Source organism: Anopheles ziemanni, chromosome 3, assembly GCF_943734765.1.
Source record: "Anopheles ziemanni chromosome 3, idAnoZiCoDA_A2_x.2, whole genome shotgun sequence".
NCBI classification, from domain to species: Eukaryota; Metazoa; Arthropoda; class Insecta; order Diptera; family Culicidae; genus Anopheles; species Anopheles ziemanni.
In genome coordinates, this window is record NC_080706.1 from 39,040,271 (window position 1) to 39,068,100 (window position 27,830).

General features: G+C 42.4%; 2 protein-coding genes across 2 annotated transcripts; one reads left to right on the forward strand and one right to left on the reverse strand.

Moving 5' to 3' along the window:
• Positions 1 to 7,996: 7,996 nt before the first annotated feature.
• LOC131284702 (sodium channel and clathrin linker 1-like) lies at positions 7,997 to 14,041 on the reverse strand. The gene is made up of 5 exons (XM_058313564.1): positions 13,763 to 14,041; positions 13,246 to 13,516; positions 11,243 to 11,778; positions 10,903 to 10,967; positions 7,997 to 8,273 (listed from the first exon to the last, which is right to left on the reverse strand). Exons 1-5 carry the CDS (start codon positions 14,039 to 14,041, stop codon positions 7,997 to 7,999), a joined length of 1,428 nt encoding a protein of 475 aa, XP_058169547.1.
• Positions 14,042 to 14,481: 440 nt separating this feature from the next.
• On the forward strand, positions 14,482 to 14,847 carry LOC131288566 (protein chibby homolog 1). Its single transcript, XM_058317709.1, has one exon. It carries the CDS (start codon positions 14,482 to 14,484, stop codon positions 14,845 to 14,847), a length of 366 nt encoding a protein of 121 aa, XP_058173692.1.
• The last annotated feature ends 12,983 nt before the right edge of the window (positions 14,848 to 27,830 follow it).

Sequence of the window (27,830 nt, forward strand, 5' to 3'; positions counted from 1 at the left end):
TTGCAATGATTCAAAGGATTTCTTTCTATTTCCTATCATCGATAATGAAAACAATTTCATTAACAACTAACACAAATTGTAAGTTTTTATTTTCAAAAGTGTAATGACAATTCTAACTTAATAAAGAGATAATTCAACTCTAGGTGTCTATGATTTTCTTTAAAAGATTTGATTTGTGTGGCTGTGTTTGCCGTGAGTTTTTTAGAAATGTTTATTAATTATAATAACAAACAAGAAATTAGACCTTATTTAAAAAGTAAATTAAAATAAAGTATATTAGTATAGATATTATAAAAAAAAATGTTAATTGTAGCCAAAAATTAGATTTAGCATTCAGAAATAAGGCACGTTCTAAACAACATGTCAAAAGTGTTATGGTATGCTATCACATGCTTTCAAAAATTTGACTAGACCTGGACTTTATGGTTCAAACTGTTATGTTTCACTCTATCTAAGTTATTTAAACTGCTTTTATCAGTTCTTGGTTGACAATTAAATTTAATTCAATTGAAAGCTTTACCGATTTATGTAACGGTTTCTTGATTTGAACCATTTGAGCCACAAAAAGAAGTGTCGAAGTTGTTGAATCCATGTGTTTTTCATGATTAGTGTTCACCGTTTTAAAATCAAATTAGTAGTTCTTAAGAAACATCATCAATAACAGCAGGCTTGTGAATTACTCTCATCTTGTACATTCGTCTCTTTAGTTATCTCAATAACCCAAGTCAATCACATTACGATAAAAAACGAAGAACGTTTGATACGCTCCAGCGGCGGCACGCCTCCGGATGTTAATGGATGTTTTCCAATTAAAATGTTGTGCCACGTATAATTAGTTTAAGACACACCGCACCGGACCGACACAACCGTCATTAAAATCTTATAACGGATTCAGCTCACGTAGTCTCTGCTCTTAATTCCCGCTTTCCATTACTGGTCAATTGCTTTCGCGTTGGAATGAAACACAGTAAACCGCAGAGAAGGATGAGCCCGCTCGAAACTGATGATATCCGTCCGCGCAATATCACTGCCGGACGGCAAGCGGTGGAAAGAGATTTGGAGTGAAACTTTCACTTCCCGACCGATTTTCGCAATCCGTTGGCCGCAAACTCTTCCACACATCGCGGTGCGGTCGAGTCCGATGATAGAATTTATGGGATCTTTCATTTCTTCCATTTTTTTTTATTGCCGGACCATGCGGGCCACCAGTTCGCTACGGACGATGATTGTTAATTCAATGCACATAATCTGTAAACTTTCAACATTTCAGGTGAGCTCGGTGACGGAGAGCTAATGGAAGGGGGATGTGATGGCAGTTACCACCGGCCACCGGAAGCACGAAGCCCGTTGAGGAGCTGGGAAAGGTGATGGAAAAGTTGGGAAAAACTCGAGACAGGATAAGACCCCCCCAAGTCAGCCCGACCCTTGGAAAAAGCACTTTCCACCGGGCGTCTTGGCTTGATTGTAAATTCCAAAGTGTCGTTCGAAAGTTTGACTTACGAAGGATGTTCTGTATGTCCACGTGCACGTACACATAGCACCAAGTATACCGCAACACATCCTTCGATCACTTACTCGGCCCGACAATTGGGTTAGAGGGGCATACCATGGCGGGGAAGCTCGGGTGCAACATCGATGCCCCGTGAATAGAGATACCAGTTGATTCCCGGTACCCAGCAAAGGTGTCCCGAGGCTTGTAGGCGCTGCTTATCGCCAGGTTTCTCGTACCTCAACGTGTTCTCCAGGGACCACCGCTGGAGGCGGGGAAAACGGCAGGAACTTTATATTAGATGTGTAACATTACACTGAAACTTTTTCCGAACTCGGGCAAGCGAGCAACGGACGACAGCCAACAAGTGAACCCCATCCGAGGCAACGGTATCGACGCCGAGTTTCCTTTCGGCCGGGAAACGAGCGAAGCCCAAACAAACATAGATTACCTTCGAGTGCAATTCATTTTGCTTTTGCTCCCGCAAGACTTCGGAGGGTCGGCTTTGGCCTAGGCGGAAGAAGCTTTCGGTTCGGTCGCTAACGCCCCGTCGCCTCATGTTCTTTCCGACCCTCGGGCAGTTGGATCGGTGATGGCCCCGGCTGGGAGTGGTGGAAATAGCATCGAACCGGTGTTAGCACACTTTCCCAAGATATGTGGGCGCACTGGGGGATCACTGTTCGGAAGGATAAATTTCAAAACAGTCGTCTAATGTTCACACTGGGTTAGTGAAACGAGGATTGAGGTCAAACGTGACGATTGATCTTTAGTTAGACAATGGCAAATGTTTAACTATTGAGCTTTAAAAAAGGGAAAAAAAATCAGTTTTTGAAACTGATGAAAATATAGTATGTTTGATATAAATAAAGTGAATCGGTTGTAAACCTCAAGATGGGTCAAGATAAACCTTATTCTACAAACATTAAAGTTTATAGTAAGTGTTAATGATAAACATCGAAAATGATATAAGGTGGAATTAAATCCTTCTCTTTTATATTTGTTTGCCAAGTAATTTGCTCAAAGATGAAGAAAATTAATATCAGCTTAAAATTTTGCAAATAACGGAATAGTCCAAATAAATATGACTAGTTGCTTTCAAAATGTTATCTGTTTATTTTCAATTGTTGAAGTGAAATAAAACAAACACATAAAAATAAGACAAAAAACAGATTTCAAAACACATGCACACACACAAACATTATTCATTATCAATATACAAACCGGAGCTAAATATATCCAAGAACTAATAATTGCTAGCATCCCAACATTAGAACTAAACTAAGAGTATTGTCGTAACAAAACCGAAAAAAAACAAACAAGTATAGAATGTGTTGCATTACATATTCCTAATATATTTGAAGACTATCAAATAAAACAATGTATCAAACGGCTATCTAGTTCATCGAGCGACATTCTTTATTGACGTTCATGGTTCATCCGTGTTTGCAACTCCTTCCCATTTGTATTATTTTTGTCAAGATATACATTATTTTAAAACGATTTAAAAAACGCCATGCTTTTAACACAACCTTATTGTATCTTAGCTGTTAACGCGATACGCGATCTAATGTCTGTCAATTTATGACAATAGTTTATCTACAATCTCCTTTTCTGTACAAATAGCCGATTATATTGCAAATGAATTACGTGTTTTCTTTAACCGAAACGCACGCCATCCCCCCTCATCATTGTTTTATCTAAAAGGAAGTCCCCCTGGAATCCCTTCCCTACGTCCGGCCGAACATAAAATACCCAGCATCCCATCGGAGCTTCCATTATCGCTTCACACCGCCTCCAAACGCTATCAGCACGGTATGATGGTCCACACCGGCTACCCGGAGGGCACCACCTGCTGCTGATGCTACTAAAGGAATCCGACGTATCACATCGCATCCACGACCTTTGGACTGGGGAATCCGCTTCCTCTGTACTCACCCACTCTCTTTCCTCCATTTCCGAGCGGGGGAAGAGTAAAACGCAAGCAACCGAAGGAATTTATGGGAAAACTGAGCGTGCATTAAAAGTGCACCGGACTAAATTTATCGACTTCAATATCTTGCACTATAACCGCACAGCGGGACGATTCGTCGGTACCGTCTGGCTGTAAGCATTCTTCCTCTGCCGGGTCAGATCCCGCTTCCAAGGACCGCAAGATGCACCATGGTATGCATTCTCTTCGCGTTCTTTAAGACTAGCCCGGGATGCGTATCTAAACCTCAGTCGAGAGCTACATGCGGACGAACTTCGAGACACGTGTGCAACTGTGCTTTTTCACCCCCGTTTGTCGCTTGCTCCTCTTTCTTCGAAACTGGTTTCCTCTGATCTAAGCAGCACAGTCCACAATGTAGAATTTTGCCACCACCATCGCAGGAAACTTCGCTTCGTGGCTACTCGGATGCTAATATTTTCGCTTTCCCACCAAGTCACCGCCGGCAGCCGGAGGGTAAATATACTTCACTTTAGTAGCAGGCAGCAACGAGCACCGCTTAACCCGGCGTCCCGGTCGGTCGATACCGGCCATTTTGTTGCAGCCCGTCGTTGAATGCCGTCGTAGACGCCCCTGTTTGAAGGCGGCAGATGGCAGATTAGTTGATTGCCTCCGGTGCCGGCCACAAAAACCCAAGCCCCAAACCGGCGGAGCATATTTCGTCAGCTCAACCGAATAATCCATCCATCCATCCATCCATCCATCTATCCACCCTTCCTGTCAGTTCTTGTCTGTTTGCATCGGCCAACTCGACGCATGGCAGGCTTTTGGTTTCTCTCTCCTCCTCCCTAGCCATCGACAAGACAGTGTGGCCCACCGGGGCAAGCAGCATAGTACTGAAGTTATAATTAGTTTTGAGTTTCAGCTGCAATTTGCGAGAATCGGTCCCAGAGTGGAAAGCCGCCCCGGCAAGAGAGCGCCAGTATCATGGTGAAGTTTGACTTGCTAGCCAACCTGCCCGGAAGGATTTGACTACTTGAACCGGTTGATTGGTACTGAGTTATTACGTCGATACGCACCTCTTCTGCCTAAGTGCTCATCCTCAACTTGAATCGGTTATTTGATCACTCGATCAATTGGAGATTTATAGTATTGTGTTATCCTTTATCTTTATCGATTGGTATTGACTTTTGCTTAAGTGCATAGTAACCATCATTGCGATTGTATGATGCTCCTTGGAAGTGTAAATTTCTTTATTTCATTCGAATATTTGATTTGTAAAAAACTTCTGATTCATGTTAACGCTAAAGATTCCCTTTTTAGAAACCCTACTCGTTCAAACTTTGTCCACGTGGCACCAGCTATCCATTTCTACATCTGTCCAAAGTCAAACCCGGTTTAAAAATGGATATCCTCCATTTTCCAACCACGTTTTAATATCACTTTCCTAGCCCAGTGCTAACGGTTTTTCCTTCCTACAGGACCATTTCCTCCGAGCCGCAAAGTGTCGAGTGACAGTAAAAATACGTGAACCATTGCTGCAGATTGCAAGAATTCGGCGAACGTGACACTTCGGCCTGGAAAGGTCGGTACGATGAAGCTGCGATGAAAACGACCACCGAAGTTGGTCAAGTCACCTGAACCTTCCTCACACAACGCAATGGTACCCTCTTTTTGACATTTTATTTCCCATACCCCTTGTTGATCTACCCTTTCACCCTAACCCCCTCCTTCGCACCATCCTTAAAACCCCATCCTATTCGCATTTTACAGGTTAACGAACGAGACTACATCCTCCAACTTCTGCTGTATTGTGCATTTGTTGTTTCCGTACCACTTCGGTGTTTATAGTTTGAATGGATGCTTGGCCAACGATCTCAGGTTCAATTGCCATTTCAATTTCCACAGACAAAAACACCTGAACTTTACAGGTAACATAAAAAATAAAACGATACCGCTGCTCGATTGCAAGGACACAGCTGGTTACAATTTCGGCCGAATGCAATGGGAAAATGTTGCTTCCTAGAAGACACTCTGTAATATGATTCCCGGTAGAAGAATTTGCGGTACACGTAGGTAGAAGATCGTATTCCAAAGCACCTTAGAGCACCGGAATTCTTTTCCACAGAACTAATCCTCACGTTCGAAGTATATGGCAACAGTCTGGAATTCAAACATTGCATCCTTACTTGCTCAGGAAGTTTCTACATCTTCTAAGGATGTTTCATACGTTATTTTAAGGATTATTCCAATATGTTTCAAATGTTTTTTTCCGAGTGAGGTACTTAGTTTATTGTTTTTAATTTGTGAATTAAAAATTTGTAATTTTTGTTTGCATTAGTACATTGTTAATAAATTTAGCTTTTTGCTTAATAATTACAGAAGAGTCGAAAAAGCGCACATAAAAATAATATAATTTCATGCTCAATCTACGTTCTAATCATTAAATTTTTAACCTTATTTAACTTTAAACGCTGATCAATGTAACGCACTGTCCTGAAGGTGTATAAAGTCCCCGGCTTAACGATGCAATGCACTTTGATGCGTATCTTTCCCATTTGGGAAAACATTGCACCGAAACGATAAAGCTGTCGCCACCGAAGAAGCCACCCACACGACAGCGCGATAACAAATAAGATTACTGCCATGGATGCACCCGTGCTCGATGCAGCTACCCGTGTTTGTTACAACGCAACTTCATTGGCGACACCCAGCATGGGGAACCACTTTCTTGGTCGCAATTAAATTGACTCCTCGCTAACGCTCCCAGCGAAAGCCGGTTTGTTAGCGGTGCGATCACGGAGTGTCGTCTCCCACAAACCGAAACCCTTGGAACCGTCCAGGAAAAGCATACAGCACACGCGTTCATTCTGTCGGTGCCAGTTTGCGCATCTAGTGCCGAAAGTTTTCCGACGTGTCCCGCCCCACGAATTACGAGGTAGATGCACCGCGTTGACAAGAGGTTCTTGGTTGAACTCTCGGCTGAAGGAGAAACGTTAGTGACAAACATTTAACTTGTAGCGAGTCACAAACACAACCCATGATCTTTTTCTTCGGAGGAATTAAGAGGGATGTTTTAGCTTTTAAGAGCTAACGTTGTTAAAGGCAACCGTTTCGCCACGGTTTATGATGTAATGGATTAAGATTAAGCGTCGTCGTAAGTAAGATGGCGTACGATGCGTACGAGGAACATTCCGAACGAAAAAGTCGCTATGCAGCTGGGAAGGTGTTTAACACTCTACGTGCCACCAATGTTTAATATCTATGCAAGAATATGTACTTACGACTTTTAAAGTAGGCCCATGAAATGAACATGTAAATCTAATTGAAAACACATTGTTTTACTTGATCAATTATATTTTACAGAACGAAGGCTTTTTTCTACAACAGAGATTCTCAACTATTCCATTATCATACAGGTTTGATGCGAAAACGAAGTGTCGAAAAATGTATAAAACAAAATCATATATTTATTCATACATATTCATTACAATCTAAATAATAAAAGAAGCAAAACCTGCAGTTTCATAGTTGTATCTATAGGATTTTACACTGAAGAATAGCTTTCATTATGGCACTAACTAAATTGAAATGATAATTTGAAATCAAATTTCAAACGACAGAGCTACCTTTTTTCATGATACAAAATATTTCTTATTGACTATTATTTATCCTCCCTATGTTGAGTGTTATATAATTCACATCCAAAAAGGCTAGTGTAGGTTTCGGAAAAATAACTTATCATATTTACAATATTGTTAAGAATAACTTAACATATAAAGTCAAACTTATCATATAGTCATCGATGAAACATTTTACCATTATTTTTTATTACTGTACAACTTTACAAAGTATTCTCGAAAACTTTCACTCAGTCTTTTACTTTCCCTTCATTACTGTTCTGCAACTCGTAGTTTTATTACGTTGCCGGTAATACATAGGGACTTTTGTTATGAAATATTTTTCTAATCACAGTCCCTGTGCTATGCTAACCCAGTCGCTACCAATCCGCAGTTCCTTCGTCGGATGAGCAAACAGTAATTTGAATCCATACCAATTGCCAAATGTATCGATCCGACTCGCTTTCTTCTCGACCAATAACCAACGGTTACCAAAAGGCTGTCCCGGAGCTCACCATCACTATTTCTTTCCGAGTTGAATCCACAAAAGCCCATTTCAGCTCTTCGATTACGTCTAATTAAGGATATTGCCCCGTAGGACGGGACCCGAACAGTCAGTGCAGTGAAATTTGTGGCATCTCCATGGGAGTTGTTTCGTGAAGTTTCATTATGGGCTAAAGAGCGCGTTCCGTACCGACCGTTGCTAATGAATATCAACTCGAACTGGAAGGAAATTGGGATGTATCTTCCGGTTCAGTTGTTTTGGTATTCAAGATCTGCTGCTGGCTGAGTGAGGCAATCATTTTGGTTGATTTGGTACGAGTTTATCGTTGTTTTGGTATTTCGCTATTCGGCTTCTACGAAACAAGTGCGGCTTACGTTGGAGAAAACATTAGGACTTTAAGTTCCATCAACTCGACAGCTCCATCACAGGGACAAACAATGGGAAATTTCCGACCCTCACGAATGCTGCGGTGTCTCTGCAACTCCGGCACTTCCAGTTCCAGCAACGGCAACATCAACATCAGCGTCCGCCTCAGCTGAACCCGATACCATTAATAGTTGATCCTTTAATTGATTGTTTTCCGCTCTCAGCTGGCAATTTTCTCGGTGCATTGTTTCAATCTTGCGCTGCAGTTCGCCGGTCACCGCCAGCATCTCGCGCTTCCAGCGGCCCCTCAGCTGCTCGTTATTAGCCAGCAGCCGCTGCAGGTCCTCCTCGCGGGCACTGCAAGCTCTTGGGGAGCAGAAGACGAGATAGCCGATGAGCAGACGAGCGATAATGAGGAAAAGGATAAAAGATATTGTTGAAAGAAAAAAACCAAGAAGCTGCATTATTGGATCGTGCGGTAACGTGTGGTGTGGTGGCTTTAAAGTGGCAGCAGTGCAGCGGGATGCAACGCGTCCATTTACCATCAGAATTCGCTCGTTCCAATCGGCGCTCACGCAAGCGAGCGCTGCGGGGATCGAAAAGAAGAGAAAAACAAAGTACCACAAGGACGGAACTGTTTGCTTGGCTGTTCTCGTCGTCATCCCCATCGTCACCGTATACCCAAGGAGGACTAAAACTAACCACATAGTGCCACGGGAGGACGATCTCTGCCTTCCGCCTGTCGGCACCAGTGACAATGATCGAGCTGGAGGAAAAGGATACGCTTGCTCTTGCCTTCGGTGTTCCGATACAATCGATAAATCTATCCACAGCATTACGATGGAATCATTCCATCAGCTCGTCAAATGTTTGTTTTATCATTTCTCTCAAGCTGTGTAGAAATTAGTCCCCTCCAGTGGGTTCGAGTGTTCAATTAATGTTGCATATCCTTTGTCGTATAATATTTGTGGAGCCAATTTTTCATTGGAAAATAAGTGAAGGAGAGGTCACTACGGAGACAGAACTGTTACAAAATTTAAGAAAAGTTTAATGAGGACTGTTCAAATTATATTAGTTATTGTATATCGCAATGCTTACATAGTCAATTTAATCACAAATGTAACACATTGAAGAATTTTACTTTAAAATTATTGTTCCCATTTTAATTAAAAAGAGTTTGACTATGACGTATATGTTACTAGGATATTAAATTATTTAATTTGACAGAGAAACTCAACTTAGACACGAACACATTTTACTATCAATTTGTTGAAATTAAAAAAAAATGTTGTTCATAAATTAACAGCAACAGCAATAAAATTATTTTTCATAACGTCAAATACTAAGCTAATTTTTGTTTATATACCACATACAATTTTTCCTAACTGAAGTACTATGCTAGGTTTGTATAAAAAATCAATAGGGTAACTGTACCAATAGTGGTGCACTTAGTAATGTAAATACCAATTAGATATAATTTATGAGTGTTAAGAACACAATATTCTACATATTTAAATCAATTATGATCAAAACATGACTTTTCTTCTGAAAAACATCTATTTTCACCGTAAAACATACAAAATACACGAAAAAAAGCGTATTTTTCTTCTTAGTCGGTTGTTCCTATTATGGTGGAATGGTTCCTATAGTTGTGGTATCGTGTTCCTATAGTGGTGGTAGTACGAAAAACTTAAATATATTTTGACTATTACTTATTTTTGAAGCATATTTCAAACAGAACGGTAAAATACTCTTTGACCAATGCGTTGTCATTGAAAGGACTGTATTGTTTTACCGAAATATGTCCAATTTGAATTCATTAAAAAATGCTCAGAATATTACAGCTAAAACTATAGTATATGCTTTATAGCGTATCCTTCACCCGCTTTCTTTTTTCTTTCCTCTGCTTCTTCTGCTGAGCCTTCTCTCCAGTTCCGCATTGTTTATTTTGTAGAAACAGAATAAAATCACTAAATTTACCTGATTATATCGGCCAAAACCGGAATAAAACTAAAATATACTTGTGAAAAAATCTATGGCTACTATAGGAACAACTTGGGTTTTTGTGCCTATAGTGGCACTATGGTAAAAACTATAAAAATATAATAAAATTAAGGTAAAATGCACTTATTTCGTGTAAATTAGTTATATTGGAGTACGTGAGTAGCGAAATCATATGGTTTTAATGATTTTGTAGTGATTTGTAGCCTTAAGGAAATCATGATATTCGTTATAGATTCTTAAGGAATGCAGCATGTTGGGACAACCTGTTTAGAAAATATGAATTTTGGAGCTTCTATATTACGGAATGAGATGCTTCATCTTTTTAACACTCCGCAGAAGATCAAAGAACATTTCATAGAAGAACAACTAACTCCATTGTATATATATCGGCGTAGAGCTAGGATTTTATTCCACTACAACCACTATTGGTACTAGCTCCACTATGGGTGCACTTACCCTATATAACTTTATTTGATTATATTTATTTTGATCAATTTACCAACGAAAAATCACAATAATATGCGTTTAATCTTTTTTATATACATCTTTTAGCACATTGAATATGACGTCGTCTTTTTGGTAAGGGTAGAAAATAACATTTTTCTTTAAAAAATTGTTATAAAATTAGATAAACTGCTTAAACAGCTCTATGTATTGTAACAGTTAAAAAATAAATTCATCCATCGTTCAACTTCCTTCAACATTCAGTTTCGATTACATACTTCAAGATTTAGAATTTTCCAAATGGAAAACCAGGCACATCGCAGGTTGGCGATCTTTCAAATTGTTGAACGGCTTCGCGCCACCCGCTGAGTTCGCTCCGGAAGATTTCCGATTCGATGCTCTGGAAGCCATTCATTAATGCATGATTATGGAAAATCGGCAGTGGCAACAAAGCACCAAAAAAGGACTTCAATATATGTAACTTAGAAATCGAGAAAATTAAGTCCACCACTCTGCCCACCCTAGCGCGTCGCCCATTGCGGCTTACCTGTTGGTTTCCTTTTCTTTGGCCATGGTTTTTTGAAGTGCTTCCATCTTGAGCTCCATTTCTACCTGTGCAAATTGAGAAGGAGAGAGAGAAAAAAAAAGAATGTTCAAATTTCCCATTCTACAGAACGACAAACGGAGGACCGATATTCCGAATATCCGCAATCGGTTGGAGGAAGCAAATAGAATATAGAACGAAGAAGATCCTCCAAATCGCTCGAATCAGCAATCTCGTAAAGGGCTCTACGAAACCGCATTCGAAATGCAAACGAGCATCGCCGGCACGGAGTAGGGAGGCTCAGGACTCCAACTCACACACACACAGTCACACATACACTTACAATCATCTTCGAAGCCGCCCGCAGGTCCGTGTCGAGATTTTGGTTCGTTTTCAGCAGCGCCCGGAACTTGTCCTCCACCGTCCGGGCCGCCGTTTCGGCCCGAGCCGCCCGTTGACTCTGCGCCTCCAGTGCGGACCGCGTCAGCTCGAGTGCCCGCTCGATCTCGCCGATCCGCGCCTCGTAGCCGCTCCGCAGGCCGGCCAGCTCGTGCTCCACCTTCCGGGCGGCCTCCTCCATCACCTGGCCGATGGTGGACGCCAGGAAGTCGCACTCGTCGCGGGCGTCCCGTTCACGCCGCACGACACAGTTCTTCTCCTCGATCGCAGTGTCCGCGAGCTGCAGTGCTTCCTGCACCTTGGCCAGCGCCACGTGCTCCCGGTTCATGTGCTGCTTCGCGAGCGCATTGGCCGCATCGAGCAGCTCCTCCAGTTCCGCCTTCTCCCGCATGGTGCCCTCGAGCTCCGACCGCAACTGGGACTCGCTTCGCCGCAGATCTTCGATTGCCTTCGCTAATGCTTCCGTTTCCTGTCGTTGCGCTACGCACCAGCACACCAATCCAGCGCGGGACCATCCATTCCAGAGATTGTGGCGATGGTTGTGAAAATCCACCAGAAATTGGAGTCCAGATGAAAGGAGGAGAAAAAGACGAGCAAATTCAAACGGTAGGTAAGGTGTGAACCGACGAAAGGTTTCCTAGTTGCAGGGGAACGAGGGGCAATATCGGTACCTTATCTATGTAAGGAAAAGGAAAAACAGTATTCTGATGGATCTTTGGTGCTGTTTAAATTTTAAGGCTAATATGTTTCCATTCGCAACGTCCACAAAGGACAAAATGATTCTGCGGAATAACTTTAAATTATTTGAGAGACATTTTAGTAAGTATTACAAGTTTTCTATCTGAATTGGAGTTTAATTATTGTTCGACAATTGTTCTATACATTATGAGCAAGAAGATTGTAATCATTATACAATTGGTCATAACTGTATTTGAAGTTTCTCATAACAAACATCTGTTATGTGTGTTTTAATATTGGTTTCCCGATTCAGGTGACTGATTTAATTTGCTAGAATACATTGCTTTAGACACTTGCCCGAATGCTTTTAAACAATCTTTTTAACTGCTCTTTTACAAGCTATAACTTCGTTATTATTTATGATGATTTTTCAAATCAAAGCATATTTCTGGATTGGCATTTTTAGGTTTTGATGTACCCCTTCTTTATTCCACTAGTCACGGTATAAAGCAAAACAGATCGAGACGGAATCTTTTTCATCTTTTATATTTTCTACAAAAAAAATGTAAGCTAAAAAAATACACTAGAAGACAAGTGTATTAGGTCACCGTTTAAAATTAATTTCATACTTTTACGATTACAAATGACGCCAAAAATTGACCTTTAATATGTAGATTTTTAAATTGTCTGAGAACTACCCTGGTCTTTACACGGAGCTAGCAGGTTGATGCCAAAACAAAACAAAACACCAAAAGATAGTTAATAAATATACTAAAAAATATCTGTAGATCACAAAAATTTCAAAATTTTAGGAAAAGCCTTTTCTTTTTCGAGATTTTACAGTCAAATATTGTGTAAGGGGTCAACTTACCGCTATTTCTAGTGTTAAAGATCTGCCTTCGTAAATTTAATTTTAATTTCTTTTTCGTATGTTTTTCTTGATTATGTGGAGTGAAAAGGATTTCATCATTCCATTGGGGTTACTGGTTTTCTTACGGATAGAATATTGCCCTGTGTGGCCCTACTATGGTTTTTTTTATATCCTCCAAATCTAGAAATGAATCTCTTATCCCCCACCACTCGCCGGTTATTGGAAGCCAGAAGGGAAAAAAGACAACCAAACCGCGCAAGGTTTGCGCTTCTATCATTAGCATAAACTTCAGCGCGACGGGGATTCCGGTATGAATCCGCGGTAGATCCCAATCACCCTTCTCCGTGCCCAACACCCCAGCTTCCCTTTGCACACCCGCTTCCCCCTTCAGCGCTTACCTTCCGTGCTCTTCTCCAGCGCCGCGCTACGCTCCAGCGCTTCCGCCCGTTCCTGCTGCAGGTGTCTATTTTCGTCGATTTTCTCCCCCAGCGCCTGCCGAACGCCGCCCAGATTCTGTTCGAGCAGCTGCACGGCCGCCGTGTACTGCTGGCGCAGATCGTGTATACTTTTAGGCTGCTTCAACTGGCGCCGATACTCGTGGATTTCGAGCTCGAGTATACGGATCGTACGCTGGGAGCTTTTCCACAGCTTTTCAAACGTATCCTTTTCCTGCGTCCGGGAGGGGGTGGGGTTTTTGAAGAGCACATGCCGAAAAAAGTCGAAAAAGATGTCGGTTAGCTTCGCGACACGGTAAGGGTGGAATATTGAACATGACAACAACAACAACAGCAACAGCAGCGTGGTGGGGGGCGAATAAAAGAAAGAGGCAGACTAAATCCCGTAAAAAAAACGGGGGATATACATTTATATTGGATCCCTTCGCTACCACGCTTCTACCGGGCTTGGCTTCCGAACCTCTATGATCAGCTGGATTTGATTCTGCTGGTTCCGGATCACTTCATCGCTGACACGTTTATAATCCGGCTCCGAGAACGGGTGGGCCGCTGGCCCGGGCGAACCCTCCCTGTCCCGCTCGTACAGCTCCTGCAGCGTCGCCCGGACGCGCTCGTGCTCCTGCCGATGGGAGTGAATCTCCTGATCGATGCCGTGGCACAGCTCGTTGACGTGCTTCAGTAAATCACATCTCTCACGGTCCTTTTCACGACGACTGCCAACGGTGGCCCCGTCCGGCATCACACCGGGACGGGTGCTGGAGCGGGCGAAAAAGCTACGGATTGATTACGACCGACGACGGGACCGTTTACTTTCCCGGACACTTCACGCGAAACTGTGAGCGAACCTGGCAGGCGTTCAAAGGGACATTAAAAAACAAAAACACACCGTGTGCTGTGTTGATGCAGTGTGCGCGTTTTGTTTGCGTTGCGATTGCACCGGCGTTACCATGGCAACGAATGGACGAATGGTTGCTTTGGTTACGTCCACGGCAGCCAAACAAATCGCCCGACTCGGACGGCGGACCTGCGCGTGATCCGTGTTTCAGTCGATTGACGGCTGTCAAACGCAGCCGGATCGTAAACAACCGGATCAACGGGAATCCGCGCGACAGGTGAATTGACGAGGTGAAGCAGCAGCAAAAAACAGCCACACGAATCCTTATCCCCGGCCACGACAGGATGCCGATATTTCAGAAGAAATTTGCACTGAAAATTGCCCCACCGCGCACCCATCGACTCAACATTGGCTGTCCGCCGCAGCAGGAGGACCTCGACGACTTCCGGAGCATCACGCTGAATCTGGTCGACAAGCAGCTCTGCTTCATCGACGGCGTGTGGATGAACGGGTTGAAGCCGACGGCTGGGGGCTCCGCGGCCGCTTCCTCTTCCGGTGCGACTGCACACTCGATGGACGATCTGCTGCGAATGAAGCGCCGCGTGAAAACGCTCGAGCAGGAAAACAATATGCTCCAGGTGAAGCTGGACGTGCTGGTCGACCTGCTGACGGAAAATGTGATCGAGTTGAACGAAGCCAAAAACCAATAGTGAACAATGTTTGTTGTTAAGCTTATGTATGAGATAGAATAATCATATGGTTCTTTAAACTTCAATAAAGATTACTAAATAATTAAAGCGGTTTTGGGTAAATTGCTGTCATTTGTTGATAAATATACGTTAGTTGATTAGAATTGAACGACAAGCAGGAAAATATTGAAATAGATGAAAGTTGTAAAACCGATGTTGGTGTAGCAGTAAAATAAATGGATTAATTAATATGGTTTCTGATGCACATCTCAACATTTTAAGATAAACGCAACATTTTGGAGCAGTTTTTTTAATTGCAAAGATTCTCACAGGTTTTGTTTTTAAATGTAGCCCTGTGTATGTAGCTGTTTGCTTATCCAAATCGATTTTTTATAATGAAACAAACATAACGCACAGCGATAACGAAAGTTTGGTGGTTCTGTTATTAAAATTTGTAGTTTATACGTTATTTATTACCAAACTGGTTGAAGAAAAAGAAAAAAGAACAAGCAAAGTCGTTGGAAAGTCGAAAGGAAAGTTCATGGTTTTGTAAGGAAATATCAAAAGTTAAATCGAAAAAAATCGAAGGAAATGAAGCTCAAGGACTGCACTACATTAAGGCCGTACAATATGTACCATTGGGGCTCCCATATGTTCACGCGCAGTAAGACAATTAGTATTAAAAATTGGTAAGGAAGAAGTGTTATTCTAATAAAAAGATTTTTGAGAGCGCTCCCACAGCTTTCTACAGGAAGATTTTTACCCAGAACAAATAACCATAAAACGAACAGTATTACAACATATTTTTGCGTATACTCGATTTCGTCCTGAATAAGCGTCATTTGCGGTGTTGAGGTGGAAACAAGGTGTCGGGAGTGGTTTCGAAGCTTTCGAAGCTGGAATTTTAATGTCGAGGACGCTGTTCACTGGAATAAAACTACTGTTATATTATAACGTTACTAAAATTTGATAACAATATTTGCTGCTTCATTGGTAAAAGTGATTTGTCGTAAAAAACGTCCGTTGCTTATTTTCAAAGCAAATAGCTGTTACTTCATGCGTTACTAACGCTGGGATTTTACTCCCTAATGTAGTCTCTCCAATGGTAAGATTATTTTTTAAGTTGAACAAAAACGTTGAAAAAGACATCGTTTCAATCTATCTACAATTACATAATTTGCATTCCCACCAATGAATCATTGATGTTGAAGAAAGCATTTTTCCAATCCCCGGTGGCAGCTTTCATCAACCCTTCTCCTTTCTCAGCCTTGTCGACAGCTCTTTAGCAGGAAGCCCTGTAGCACCAGATTAAGCTCACCGGGTTACCAAATTAGCCCGAACCGGAACCCTTTGATGAATGACGGGTATGGCACGTCTGTTTGTACCGGTGCCCCTTGGGTCTGGCGAAAAAAAAACCCTGGATGTGCGCACACCATCTCTTCTGCCCTGCTGCCAATTTCAGCGGCTCGTTTTTCGGCCCCTCACCCTCTGCGGGAACGGAAAGCAAAACAATGAAAAAAGTGGAACACGTTACTGAAAAACAAAACGTCCGGCGATCACTTGCAAAAACACAGACACATCCAAACACCTGCCACAGGGCCTAAACGGTGCGCTTGGGAAAGCGAAGCATAATATGCCAAAAAACGAGTGGTGGAAAACATCATTTCAGTAACAGTTTGCTGCACAAGGGGCAACACAGCCGCGTGCAAAACCAGCATCCGGAGTGAAGCCAGCTACAAAAACGATCCCGGTAAGGCCGACCGAAAGGCGCACCAAAACAAATCCGCCCGCTCGATCTCGTTCGCTTCCTTTTTTGCCTGTTTCTTCTCGGGCAAATAAAGCGGCCTCTAAGGATGTGTGTGTGTTGGTGGGGAGGGAATAAAAACAAAAAACTCCCACCCCACTGCGGACGCTTCTGGCAACCGGATGGACGGAGCCACCATTCGGGGAAAGTCGAGTTTTTGAGGCAAGACTCCTCGCACAGCTTTCGGATGATACCCTTTTTCCCGGTTTTCTTCCCGCAACCGTTTGAAACCGCACCGAAAATGTAGCCCGCACTCACGTTTGCGCGGGTCTCGGAAGCCTAAGGAACCATTTTCCACCCCCACGCACATGTGCGAGGTGGGGCCCACGTCCCAAGGGGTCCCCAGTTGGGTGAGGGTACGGGGGCCGCATACTTTCCAGTGTTATTTTTTCATTTCATTTTCCCGGCCCTGGGTAGCGGGCAGATTTCCGGCCCTCGGGATAAGCCAGCCGAGGGTTGGGAACCGTTTTCTGGCGCTTTTACTTAAACTCTTGCCCACCGGAAAAGGGAACGGTCGGAGCGAAAATGGCGATAAAATTTTAACACACTCCCTTAAAACAAAACGAAAAACAAACCAAAACGCCCGCTCAAAAACACAAACTCTCGGCAAAAGTTGGAGAAAATAAAATGCCCACAACGCCCCACGGGAAAATGGGCACAATTTTTGCCAGCGTCATCAGCCGCAACCGGCGAGCGCCCCGAAAATCCTCGGTCACCCGTGAGACCGGGCGGACGTCGATGATTGTGTAATTTCGTGCAGCCTAACTGGCCGGACAAACTTCGTGCAACCGTGTCCGGGTCCGGTGTCCGGTGGGAAAGATTTGATTAGCCGGAGCGTTCGGCAACATTTTCAATCGGACGCCATGCCGAAACGGTTCCCTAAATGGCGAACCCGAAGCGAAACTGCGTGTGGGTAAGGGCGCAGCCCAGAATTGGCGTTAACGGCGCCGATGGTGTCGTATTGTGGCTAATGAATTATGATTTTCGATTGGCTGAGACCGAAAAGTCCCGGCGCGGCCCCGAATGCCGTTGCCAGCAAGGATATTGGGAGGATTTGTTCGATTTCCTTGCGATAGATTGCAATTTCCAAGAACCGAATTTCATGCCCGACTTCTGGTCCGTGAATATGAGGAAAAGTGTGCCCCGCTGCAAAAGGCAATTGGTCGTGTATATGAAAATGAAATGAAAAGTTTCCATCGAGTAGGCGAAGGTGCGGTAATATGCGCTTCTAGCAAACTATGATTTAATTACTTACACAAACAATAAATGCGTCGAATTCACATCGCTTGTGTAGGACCACAGCATTAGCCCTCAATCTAGACTAGAGAGTAAAATATTCCACATGTATAGAAATGGCAATCCTTTGTATTTTCACATCATCATAATTTTAGTAACAATAATTAACTACGCTGAAAAACTCTCGCCTTCTCTCTGTCTCTCTCTCTATTAATCTATTTTTACTACGAAAACGAGGATCAAAAGAGAAGTTTGGAAAATCACTCAGAAGTTTGGAAAAGCACCAGTTTTTAACAATTCGCGATAAAACTAATCGAATATACGCAAAAAAAAAAGTCACAGATGAAAAGAAAGGTAACGAAATAGCTCATACACAGTAACAAACGCAATAAGCATTCCTTTAACTGCTACTTACAATACTGGGATTGGTATTCCAATGCTACCATAGAAAAGAAATATGTAATTTAGGATATTACATACGAAGAGAAGTTATGCCTGAGTTGATTTGATTTAGTAGAGGATTATGCACCAAAATTTACGTTAAACAATGTGCTAAACAAAAATACTTTATTAGGCTTTTTGGCCAAACTTGCAAGACAGCAGACAAAATACGTGCGAACTTAAAAAATGATATCAACATGTTTTAGATACAAAGTACTTCCCAATCATACGTAATTTGTATCGTATGCTTTTAATTTCCATGCAGGTGTTAATTGACCCATGTTCCCCTAAGAGGGAAAAAAAGCATCTAATCGCGTGTGGGCGAAAAAATCCCAGCCCAAACTCGCCTGGAAAAGCATTCCGTGAGGATTGAATTCTACTTCGGCTAGTGTTGCAACCATTTCCATGGAAAACGGCGGAAGCCAGCAACTCCTTTCGCCGCTGCACGATGCAAACCCGGGCCAAACCAATCGGTCGTGCACAGCCGGAAGTAATCTCACGCTGACACTGATGCCGCACAAATTGCTTTCCGATGAAGATTCCAGCCAGCTGACGAAAGCTGTACCGTCTGGCACGAATCCGGCGCAAAGGACGGCCGCATCGTGGGTTCCGATGAAAGGAAACATCCGCCCGGAAAACCGACATTTACGGTTGAGTACGACTGTGTCCGCAAAAGGGTTCTTTTTCTCCCTATCCATTCCCTATTTGCGTCTTTTCTCGTTCATTCGAAGGTGGGGTATTTGGTGGTAAGGTTCCCAAGCCACCGCCCAACCAAGCCACACTTCGACCCATCGATCGTACGTGTTCGGCGTGTGCATGTTGACGCTATGAAAGGGATAGTTTTTGTGCGTAACCATATTGAGTTGCTCACGGAAACGAAACTATTCATACCCAGCGGTGTGCTCGCGTCAGAAGGTCTTTAATGATGCGTATCACTAGGATGAATCCTCTGGTTCCTGGAAGCTCCTTCATTATGCGAGGCAAACGATAGAGTTGTCCTGTGGCTATCTAACAGTAATGATTGAGGCAAAGCCTCCGACTACCGTTATATTGGTGATTCTGTAAATCACCTACCTTCCCAACCATGGCGTGTCCACAAAAAGCATGATTAACGGGGAAAACGTGGTAATCACCCTAACATAGACTCATTAGACCGATCGAGTGCTAATATTTCCATCGCATGACTATTATATAACACGGGAGTGGGCAACTGCTACTAGTATCATGAAAGAGAATAAATAATATTGAGTGGCTTTAGTTTAACTGTGATATTTAATGGCCTAACTATGGACGTTAACAAATATCTCTCATCTATTGCCTTATGCTAAAATTTCCCAATTTTCTGATTCACTGTTTACGCCTTTATTAATTTGTATTTTTTTTGTTTTGTTCCCCAATATTACTTAACATTTCCCATACGTTTTCCAACCAACGTAACCCTATCGCCGGTTAACATTAATGTTTGCCGAACCCTGCTGGTAATGAATCCGGTGCCAAAATTGTACATTCCAAACACTCTTCAAGCCCCGGGATTCTGTAGCCGCCGCCAAAACAAAAAACAAAAACGTAAAACCAGTAAAACAACCGTCAGTCTACGCCACTTGGAATGCCACAGTCATGCTCAATCCACCCCCGGATTCTGTCGAGCCGGCCGATAATCACGGCGCATTGTTTTATCTAACTGTCAGACAATACCGGTCGGAATGGACAGCATCGTGGCCGGATCTCGCCGTGGCCGGGACCTAATATCGCACTATCTTCTCCAACGCCGCGCTTATCGTTGGCAGCACGATTGGTAAGGACGGCACCGGTACCGGAGATAACGGATCCATGCTTTAGAATTAATCTTTTTATGGTACGGCCCTAGGGTTGTTGTCAGTCGGCGGCCATGGATCGTTATGTTCGGCCACGAAACGAGACAGCTTGGACACGCCGAATGAAAAACCGTCCGTTGCGCTCTGCCATTTTGCGATTTATATTCGGCGCTTCGTTTAATCACTTTAAGAAGTCGCTCGGGCGTAGGAGTTCTCAAAACGATTACTGTGTCCACCGGAATGGCAAATGATGCTAAAGTTCGGGGCAATAATTTATAGTTGACAGTCGGGCTAGCTTCCAGCACTCGCAAAAGAGAAGTCCCAAAATAATTCGAAATTCGTAATTAAGGCTAACGCCTAACAATTATTGCAACTTCTTTCAGGACCATCGTGGATCATTTCGATCCTATCAAAATACCTTATTATAGCTTTTATAATCGCCTATGTTTAATACCTTTCCTGTTTTGTTAAATATTATTGCTTACAATAAGTTTCCTTTATTAAATCTCCTTTTTTGCACAGCGCATGTACTGATACTCAATATCAGAATTTATTTGGTAATAAAGAATTAATAAAATCGACTAAAGGGCTGTCAGATTCTGCATTTTTTTAACTTTTTGACAATTTACAATATTTTTGGAACGCTTTCGGGCCTTTTTTGTTCCACCTATAGTTAAATTTAAAATTATCTAGAGTTATTAGATTAACTGACGGGTGTATGAAAATGGTACCGAATAGTAAATAACTAAAACGATTTCCAGAACATAAGACCATCTATACTTTTTTAACTAGCGCGATTAAACACCACGCCATAGGTGTGGGATCGAATCTCATGTCCGACACCCTGTGGTATGACGATCGATCTAAAGTATCGTCTTTCGGTCACAGAAACACTCTCTTCGGAGAGAGGCCTTGTCTCACTAAGCGTTGTCATGCCAACTAAAAAAAAATAGTCGATGAATTAATAGGTTTTCTTTATTTTTCTGTAGATTTTCATATAACTTATGACAAATGTTTGAAAACTTTTCTTTAGTTTAAAGTCTGTTTTTGTTATAACAAAATCCAAAATCAAACTTATTTGTTAGGGCATTTCCCAAAAAGCACAAAAAAAGTTCACATGCCCCCTTTCTATGATCTTTTTCTATATTTTACAAGATGACTGACTTCATGTTATGGCCATGGTAAAAATTTGATTAGAAATCTTTTCCTACCAAAATTCAACGGTACTGTGTTCAAACATAGTTGAGCAGAATTGGATCATGGATTGGATGGATTAATTAACAATTAAAAAAGGTCCACGCAGCAATGCCTGACATAGACCGGGTTTTGCAACAAATAAAACTGTTTCTCTTCCATCTACCAGCCCCAGTTAGCCCTAAAGTAATGGCCACTACTGTGTGTATCGACAATCCGTAGATGTTTACCCAGTTTCGACCGCGTGACGCATCCTGCGCGCACATGTGAGCGTGCAGAGTGTGTTGACGTGTTGCCCGCCAGTATTATTATTTATCAGATCAGCCCCAGCACCAGCACCAACGACGGTGGAAAAGATAGGGAAAACATGGCCCCACCGCAATGTCGGAACCCGGCCACAGGTGGGTGATTTTACCACGGTCCCATCTGCGGTCCCCCGAACCGCGCAGCCGAGCGGCGAAGGGGTGGTTTCCAGTCAATAACAATAAAGTGTGCGATACGGTGTGTTTACACATTTTTCAGTCTAATTTTAACCGTCGATCCGTGCGGACACCAACGCCCTTACCAGCGTGGCGTTTATTGAACCTTCGCTTGGGCGAAAAACGGGCACCCGTTCCGGCAAGTTTTCTTAGGGCACTCGGGTTGGCGCAATTTTGCGCATTACTGTGCATAAAATTTACGCGTGTGCTCTTAAGTGGGGGCTTACTTTTCTGTGGAGAAGCAGTGCTGAAATGTGTGTAGTTGATGCCCTTCGTTGACGCCAGCAAATATCAACATCGGATTCACGTGGGAGGAAATCTAAAAATGCCAACAACATTGTGTGGTGATGGCAACTGTGACATCATAAATGATACCTTTTCTGCAAACGCCTGTGAATAAGAATTGATGTTTTGACGTGCGAGCAGTTATAGAAATTGTTTTCAAACCTATTGTTTATGTGTCAGCAAAGTGAAACGTTTCAATAATTTTCATTTATAAAGTAGAAAGATTCCTGCAAGCGCGTTAAATGTAATTTAACTGATTTCAAATGTTACGTTTTATTATGTTTGCAACGGAAGAGAATTTGTCAGAAGGAAACGGAAATAACTGGCGAAACTGGCAAAAAGAGTGTGCCACATACAGGAAGCAATTGTAGTCTGAATGTTATCACGGCATCGAACAAACGGTTAACTTCAAACACTCTTGTGACATCTGGCAGCAACACTTGACAGATGCAATCGAACTCGAACATCGATTGAGATCGTCGATCAAACGGAAGCCCGTACAAGCGACCGTACATTGTAGTGGGGAGCGAGTGGTAGACAACTAAGCAAAGGACAAACCAACTGAACTGACGAAACTGACCATCGGGTGTCGATTGCCGACTAAGAAACAAGCTAGCGTCCACCAACACACCCTTATCAGACCCGACTACACACGCACTACAGCTGGTAGCCTGGTAGCTGTTCGAAGCCCTCGAAGCCACCACCAAAAGGGTAAGTATGGGGTAGACTGTGTGTTGGCTTTTTGATATCGTTAGTTTCACCTTCTTATCAGCGAACGTGATGCACCCCGACCCTTTGGCTACGCTATCAGGGCCGACGACGTTGCGAACTCCCTTCGATCATATTTCCACCATTTGTGAAGCTAAAACCACTATAAGCTGGGTGTAATAAAAGTTTATGAACCGTGTAATTCCTACCGCCAGATGCACGACCTGTACGGTGCGTCGATAATGCTCAAATGATTGAACAATACTTGTACAACGATGCAACAAACCACCGGGTTTATTGCCATTAAATCCAACTAATAGAGATAAGGAAAAATAACCGCTATTTCGAGCCACTTTAATTGGTATTTTATCGGCGAGAACATTATGGGATTCTTTATCATCTTAGAGAATGTGTTTATAAATATAAGGATGGGTTTAGAAGTAATGGGATAACTTTGGATCGATTCTTTCACCTACATTAGCATCATTTACAGGACACCTTTATGGCATTTGTATTCTTTTAGCTGCCCGGTTGACAGAAATTGACATTGTTGCTGGTACTATGTAGTTCCAGCAAGAATCCCAGCAATCTGCCATGGAAAAACTTGCTGGTACTACATGACAGCTGCAAAAAATTTGAATTTTTGTCAACCGGGTGGTACTTTTATCTGTGATGAGTATGTTAGTGACTTACAAAGCATTAGACAACAAGATATGATATAAATCAAATGTTGTAATAATTAATGAGGATTAATGATGGAAATATTATGAGTATAAATCATTTAATTAAACTCAATTGCCATTTGGTTATGTAACGTATTCCGTATAAGGCCGAGTGTGGCAAGTACTACATTTAATAGTTTAAATTTAAAAAAATTACTGTCATTTATGTGTAGGTGGCAGTTGGAAAATGTATTCAACAATGGGTTATTGTGGGGTTTTTTTCTCCCACTCGGATAATATGGTATTTCATTTTGTGCGAATTTTGATCATAATCACTGACACTTTTCCCCTGCAGAGCACCCAGAAGTGACATAATTTCTCGAAAGGTACGGATTACTGTATACTTATGAGTTTATATCGCTTGGAGCTTCTCCTCAAGTCCTTGATTCCTGCGCAAAACTTAAAAACAACAAAACTGCTACTGCAATCCGTCTTACCCGGAAAGGAAAATTCCGTACGTCTGATGCTGACAATCCTTAACCTCCTTGCACGCTGTTTACCCCGGACGATGAATGCTTGCGAATGCAATGCGAACAATGAATGCACATAATTAAATAAATTAAAGTTTGAATACACTAACGCACTGAGGGGCGGTGCTGTGGACGGCGGCGTTGAACGACGAAGCGGCCACAGAAAATAGGGGGATGACATTTTTGCACACTTTTGCAGCGACCCTGGAAATGAGAAAGAAAACTGCACATCGACGACAGCATTGGGTGATTTCGTCGAGGAAAACAACGTTTTCCTCCACCAGCCGTCAGCATAAGCGGTGCATAATTTATCCTTTTCCGCAAAAGTCGCTCTCTCGCGACTTGGATACAGCTAACGGCAGAAAAAGGGAAGAAATGGTATACTCAGAAAAATATTAGCAACTGTTTAACTTCTTCTATTATGCAACTGACATTTCTGTCCCGTAGCCACTTTACTGCGTACCCTTCCCACCGCCGGACGGTCGGTTCTTCGTGTGGAAACTTCCTCCCATATCAATTATTAATTTCATCCTCCTCGGCATTATCTCTCCGACTGCATTGTACTGCTGCCACCGCCGCCACTGTGTTATTACAGTGTGTAAACTCGGCTCCGTGCTTTAAGTAAACGGTGAATAATGAAATGGAATGAGTTTTGGGTTTTGCAAACCAGTCTACGGCATCTTATTTCTACGTCTTGCATGCTGGAGCATACAATTTCCCAGAAACCGAAGTCTAGGAGCTCTGTAAAATTGCGCAATCTTGTACTGCTTTCCACGGTGTGGTAAGCTTTCACTTGTAAAAGGAGACACGCGTCTGGACAATCTGACACAATCACAAAGCTCTTAAATATCTATTTTATTTTCGTAGCCTTTTTTCCTTCATTTTAATGGAAATGAAATGTTTTTCGCAGAATTGTCCTTGTTTTGACTTTTGCTGCTTTTCAAAATCGTTGACCGTTTTTATTCACTTGTACATTTAAACCATGGCGCAGATAAGTTCTAATGTTTTTTCTATCATTATAATATTCAGTACGTCGTTCGTGGTTATAAGGTCTCGACGCTGAAATCTGCATCGTAAGCTTATAACAAACTTGGTATAATCTTCCTTATTCTTCTGTATCCACCTCTGCTAAAGTCATTTGAGAAATGAGTCTGAGGTACCTTTACCGGTGAGAGGCTTAACATTTCTTTGAATGCAAAAACTGGGTAAATAGGAAAGTTATGTTAACAGGAAAAAAACCAAAACTAAACCAAAACGTGCCATAAAATAAAACAATGCTGTGTAGGGTTCTTGTAACTTTATACTTAAACCCAAAACCAACGTACATAAGAAAAGTTCTAACAAACCCCATCCAAATGGCCATCGGGGCTATTCTTCCGTCCTGCTGTCCATCCAAGTAAATGCTTCCGTCTTCACCTGAACATTCTACGACCACTTAGAAAAACTTCGTACTCATGGTTGGCCAATTGAGAAATTAGCTAATTCAAAACCCAAGAAAAGTCACCGATTCGTAACAGCTCCATTCGAGAGAAATGTCCTTCCAGACGTTCCCAAGCTCAGCCGGTGTCCTTTTCGCAAAGGTTTTGGGAAATTCTTGCCCTCAAAGGAAATTTCCGATGTGTCAGCGATGGGAGTTGAAAACTTTGCAAAACGATTCCATTTCTATTTGGTACTCGTTCTTCTTGCGATCGATGAGGTTTCCTGAACTACTACGCAGAACGTAAACCTCGAGCCACTTTTAACCTTGGCAGAACTTACCTCACTCGCTCGAACCTCGGAACCGTAAAGAAGAGATGATGTAAAAGAGCATTCGAAAAACATTCCTCACCACGGCTGTGTTTTGCTAGCACCGGGAGCCAGATGCTCCCGCTCAAGATATCCCCCATTCTGCTAACCTCTTACTCAACCCCGTTACCAACAAAAGTTGGAAAAATATTTACATTTATACGTTCCATAGTAAAAGCATACTTCCAGCTGTTCCGCGTGAGACGAACGTCGAAGTTCTGTATGATTTATTGGTGTTTCCCTTCTTTCGGTATGATAATAGAATAATGAATGGAAACCACCTTACGAGTAGATGCTGCATCGACCCATACCTTTCCATATCATCGCGGCTTACCGTTGGGTTATGATCAAAAGTGAACCTTAGCGTGCAAAAAAATTAATGAAAAGCTTCTTCAATGCTTAAAACTCCTTTATCCATTTCTTGACGCTCATTTCTACTCCATTTTCAGTGTGTAGTAGCTACAGGACCTTTTAGAGTTTACTTTAGCTACCTGAACGCTTCGGTTTAACTCGTTTAACAACGTCGTCGTTTCGTCGTTAACAATGTAAAACTATTTTTCAAACATGTTTTGTATTTGCTCTAGCACACACTGTTTTTTTAGGCTCAAATGTCAGAGTATTTGTTTTTAAGCCGATCTGTTTCCTTTACACCAAGCAATCGAAGGCCAAGACAACAAAGTTCTGCTTCCATTTACAGATCAAGGTATTCTAAAAAACATAAAATTAAAACCAATTCACCAAAAAGACTAAACAAATAGTTAGCTGCAAAACGTTGTGGCATGGTCTTAAAGCAATGAATTCTACTGTTAAGGTTGAGTATTGGAAATTTTGTAAAAACTAAGCTACTTTTCAAAGCTCCGTTATGAAGAAAAATACTAATAATCGTTCTATTAGGGCTACGATGCAATAAAAGAGAAATTCAAAGGTAAAATTATCGGCTTGTTTCGCACCCTCCATAAAAGTATCAAAAATAAATCTCCTTTATGAAGTGCTTAAAACAACAAAAGAAGCCTTTATTACAAAAAAGGGTTCGATTTGTTTCCAACAGTCATTGTATGCAAACAATTGTTTCTTGTATTTTTCATTATCAGAAAAAACAAACGGAAAGTTGTATATAGTATAACTCTATAGACCTTTTTATGTTGGTGTTGCAGCAACCAAACCTCTAATTTAAATACCTCACCAAGGACTACACCAACCATGCATTCCTGAATTCTACAAACTTTAAAACCGCATATTGTTGCAGCTGGCCCTCATCCAAAGCAGTGCTTCTTTTTCCTTTTCCATAAATTTCAACTCTCAACCCTACCCCCACTACCACGGAAATATTACTCCACCCTTGTTGGACGCGCGTTCGGTGAGAAAAACTCCAAACTTATGAAGAATGAATAACCACCACCCAGAAAACCTCCAGCAGGATAATGCGCACGAAAGTAGTTCCTTTCTTTGTTCCTTGGGTTGCGTTCGCCATCACCTTCGCGGTAACTGTGCCCATTTTCTTAAGTTTTCCCCGTGTTTTTCCACCCAGTTGATGCCAAACCGCGGTCGGTCGCGGACAGCGAAAGGTTGAGAAAAAAAGACCTGGCCCAAGTCCGGAGCGCGAAAATCCTGCGAATCGTATAAATAATGATTTGCAGAAGGACTTTGTTCCGTGTTCCCTAGCGTACGGTTCCGGCGACTAACGCATCCACCCACCCGCCCGGTCGGAATGGGACCGTCCCGCGAGGTTTGGGGCGAAGATTCAGTCGTCGTCGTCGTCGTCTTCGTCTGCAAGCATAAAACTGGAAAGAAACCAAACAAGTGTTTGATTTATGGGCTGGATGGTCCAACTGGTTCAAGTGCAAGCGAAACTCTGCCAGCCCGCCAGTCTGTCAGGACCACCTCGTCCCGGGTACCAGCAACAGGAAAATGGGCGACAGAAAACTGGGGAAAATAAAGAAAACTCGCCGCCGTACTGCTCATGCCGCCTTCCGGCCGCCCCACCGTCCTTCGGGTGGAAATTATCTTTCCTTTAACCTGGGCCGCACTTCTCCGGTGCTTTCAGGAAATGTTGCTCCGAACGAATT

Excerpts from the sequence above, each read along its gene's own strand:
- LOC131284702 (XM_058313564.1), bottom strand. The coding sequence starts at position 14,041 with ATGCCGGACGGGGCCACCGTTGGCAGTCGTCGTGAAAAGGACCGTGAG. Across the intron at positions 13,517-13,762 it reads AAATCCAGCTGATCATAGAG|GAAAAGGATACGTTTGAAAA; the intron begins GTTCGGAAGCCA and ends TCCCGGACGCAG. Across the intron at positions 10,968-11,242 it reads GGGCGGCTTCGAAGATGATT|GTAGAAATGGAGCTCAAGAT; the intron begins GTAAGTGTATGT and ends CAATTTGCACAG.
- LOC131288566 (XM_058317709.1), top strand. The coding sequence starts at position 14,482 with ATGCCGATATTTCAGAAGAAATTTGCACTGAAAATTGCCCCACCGCGC.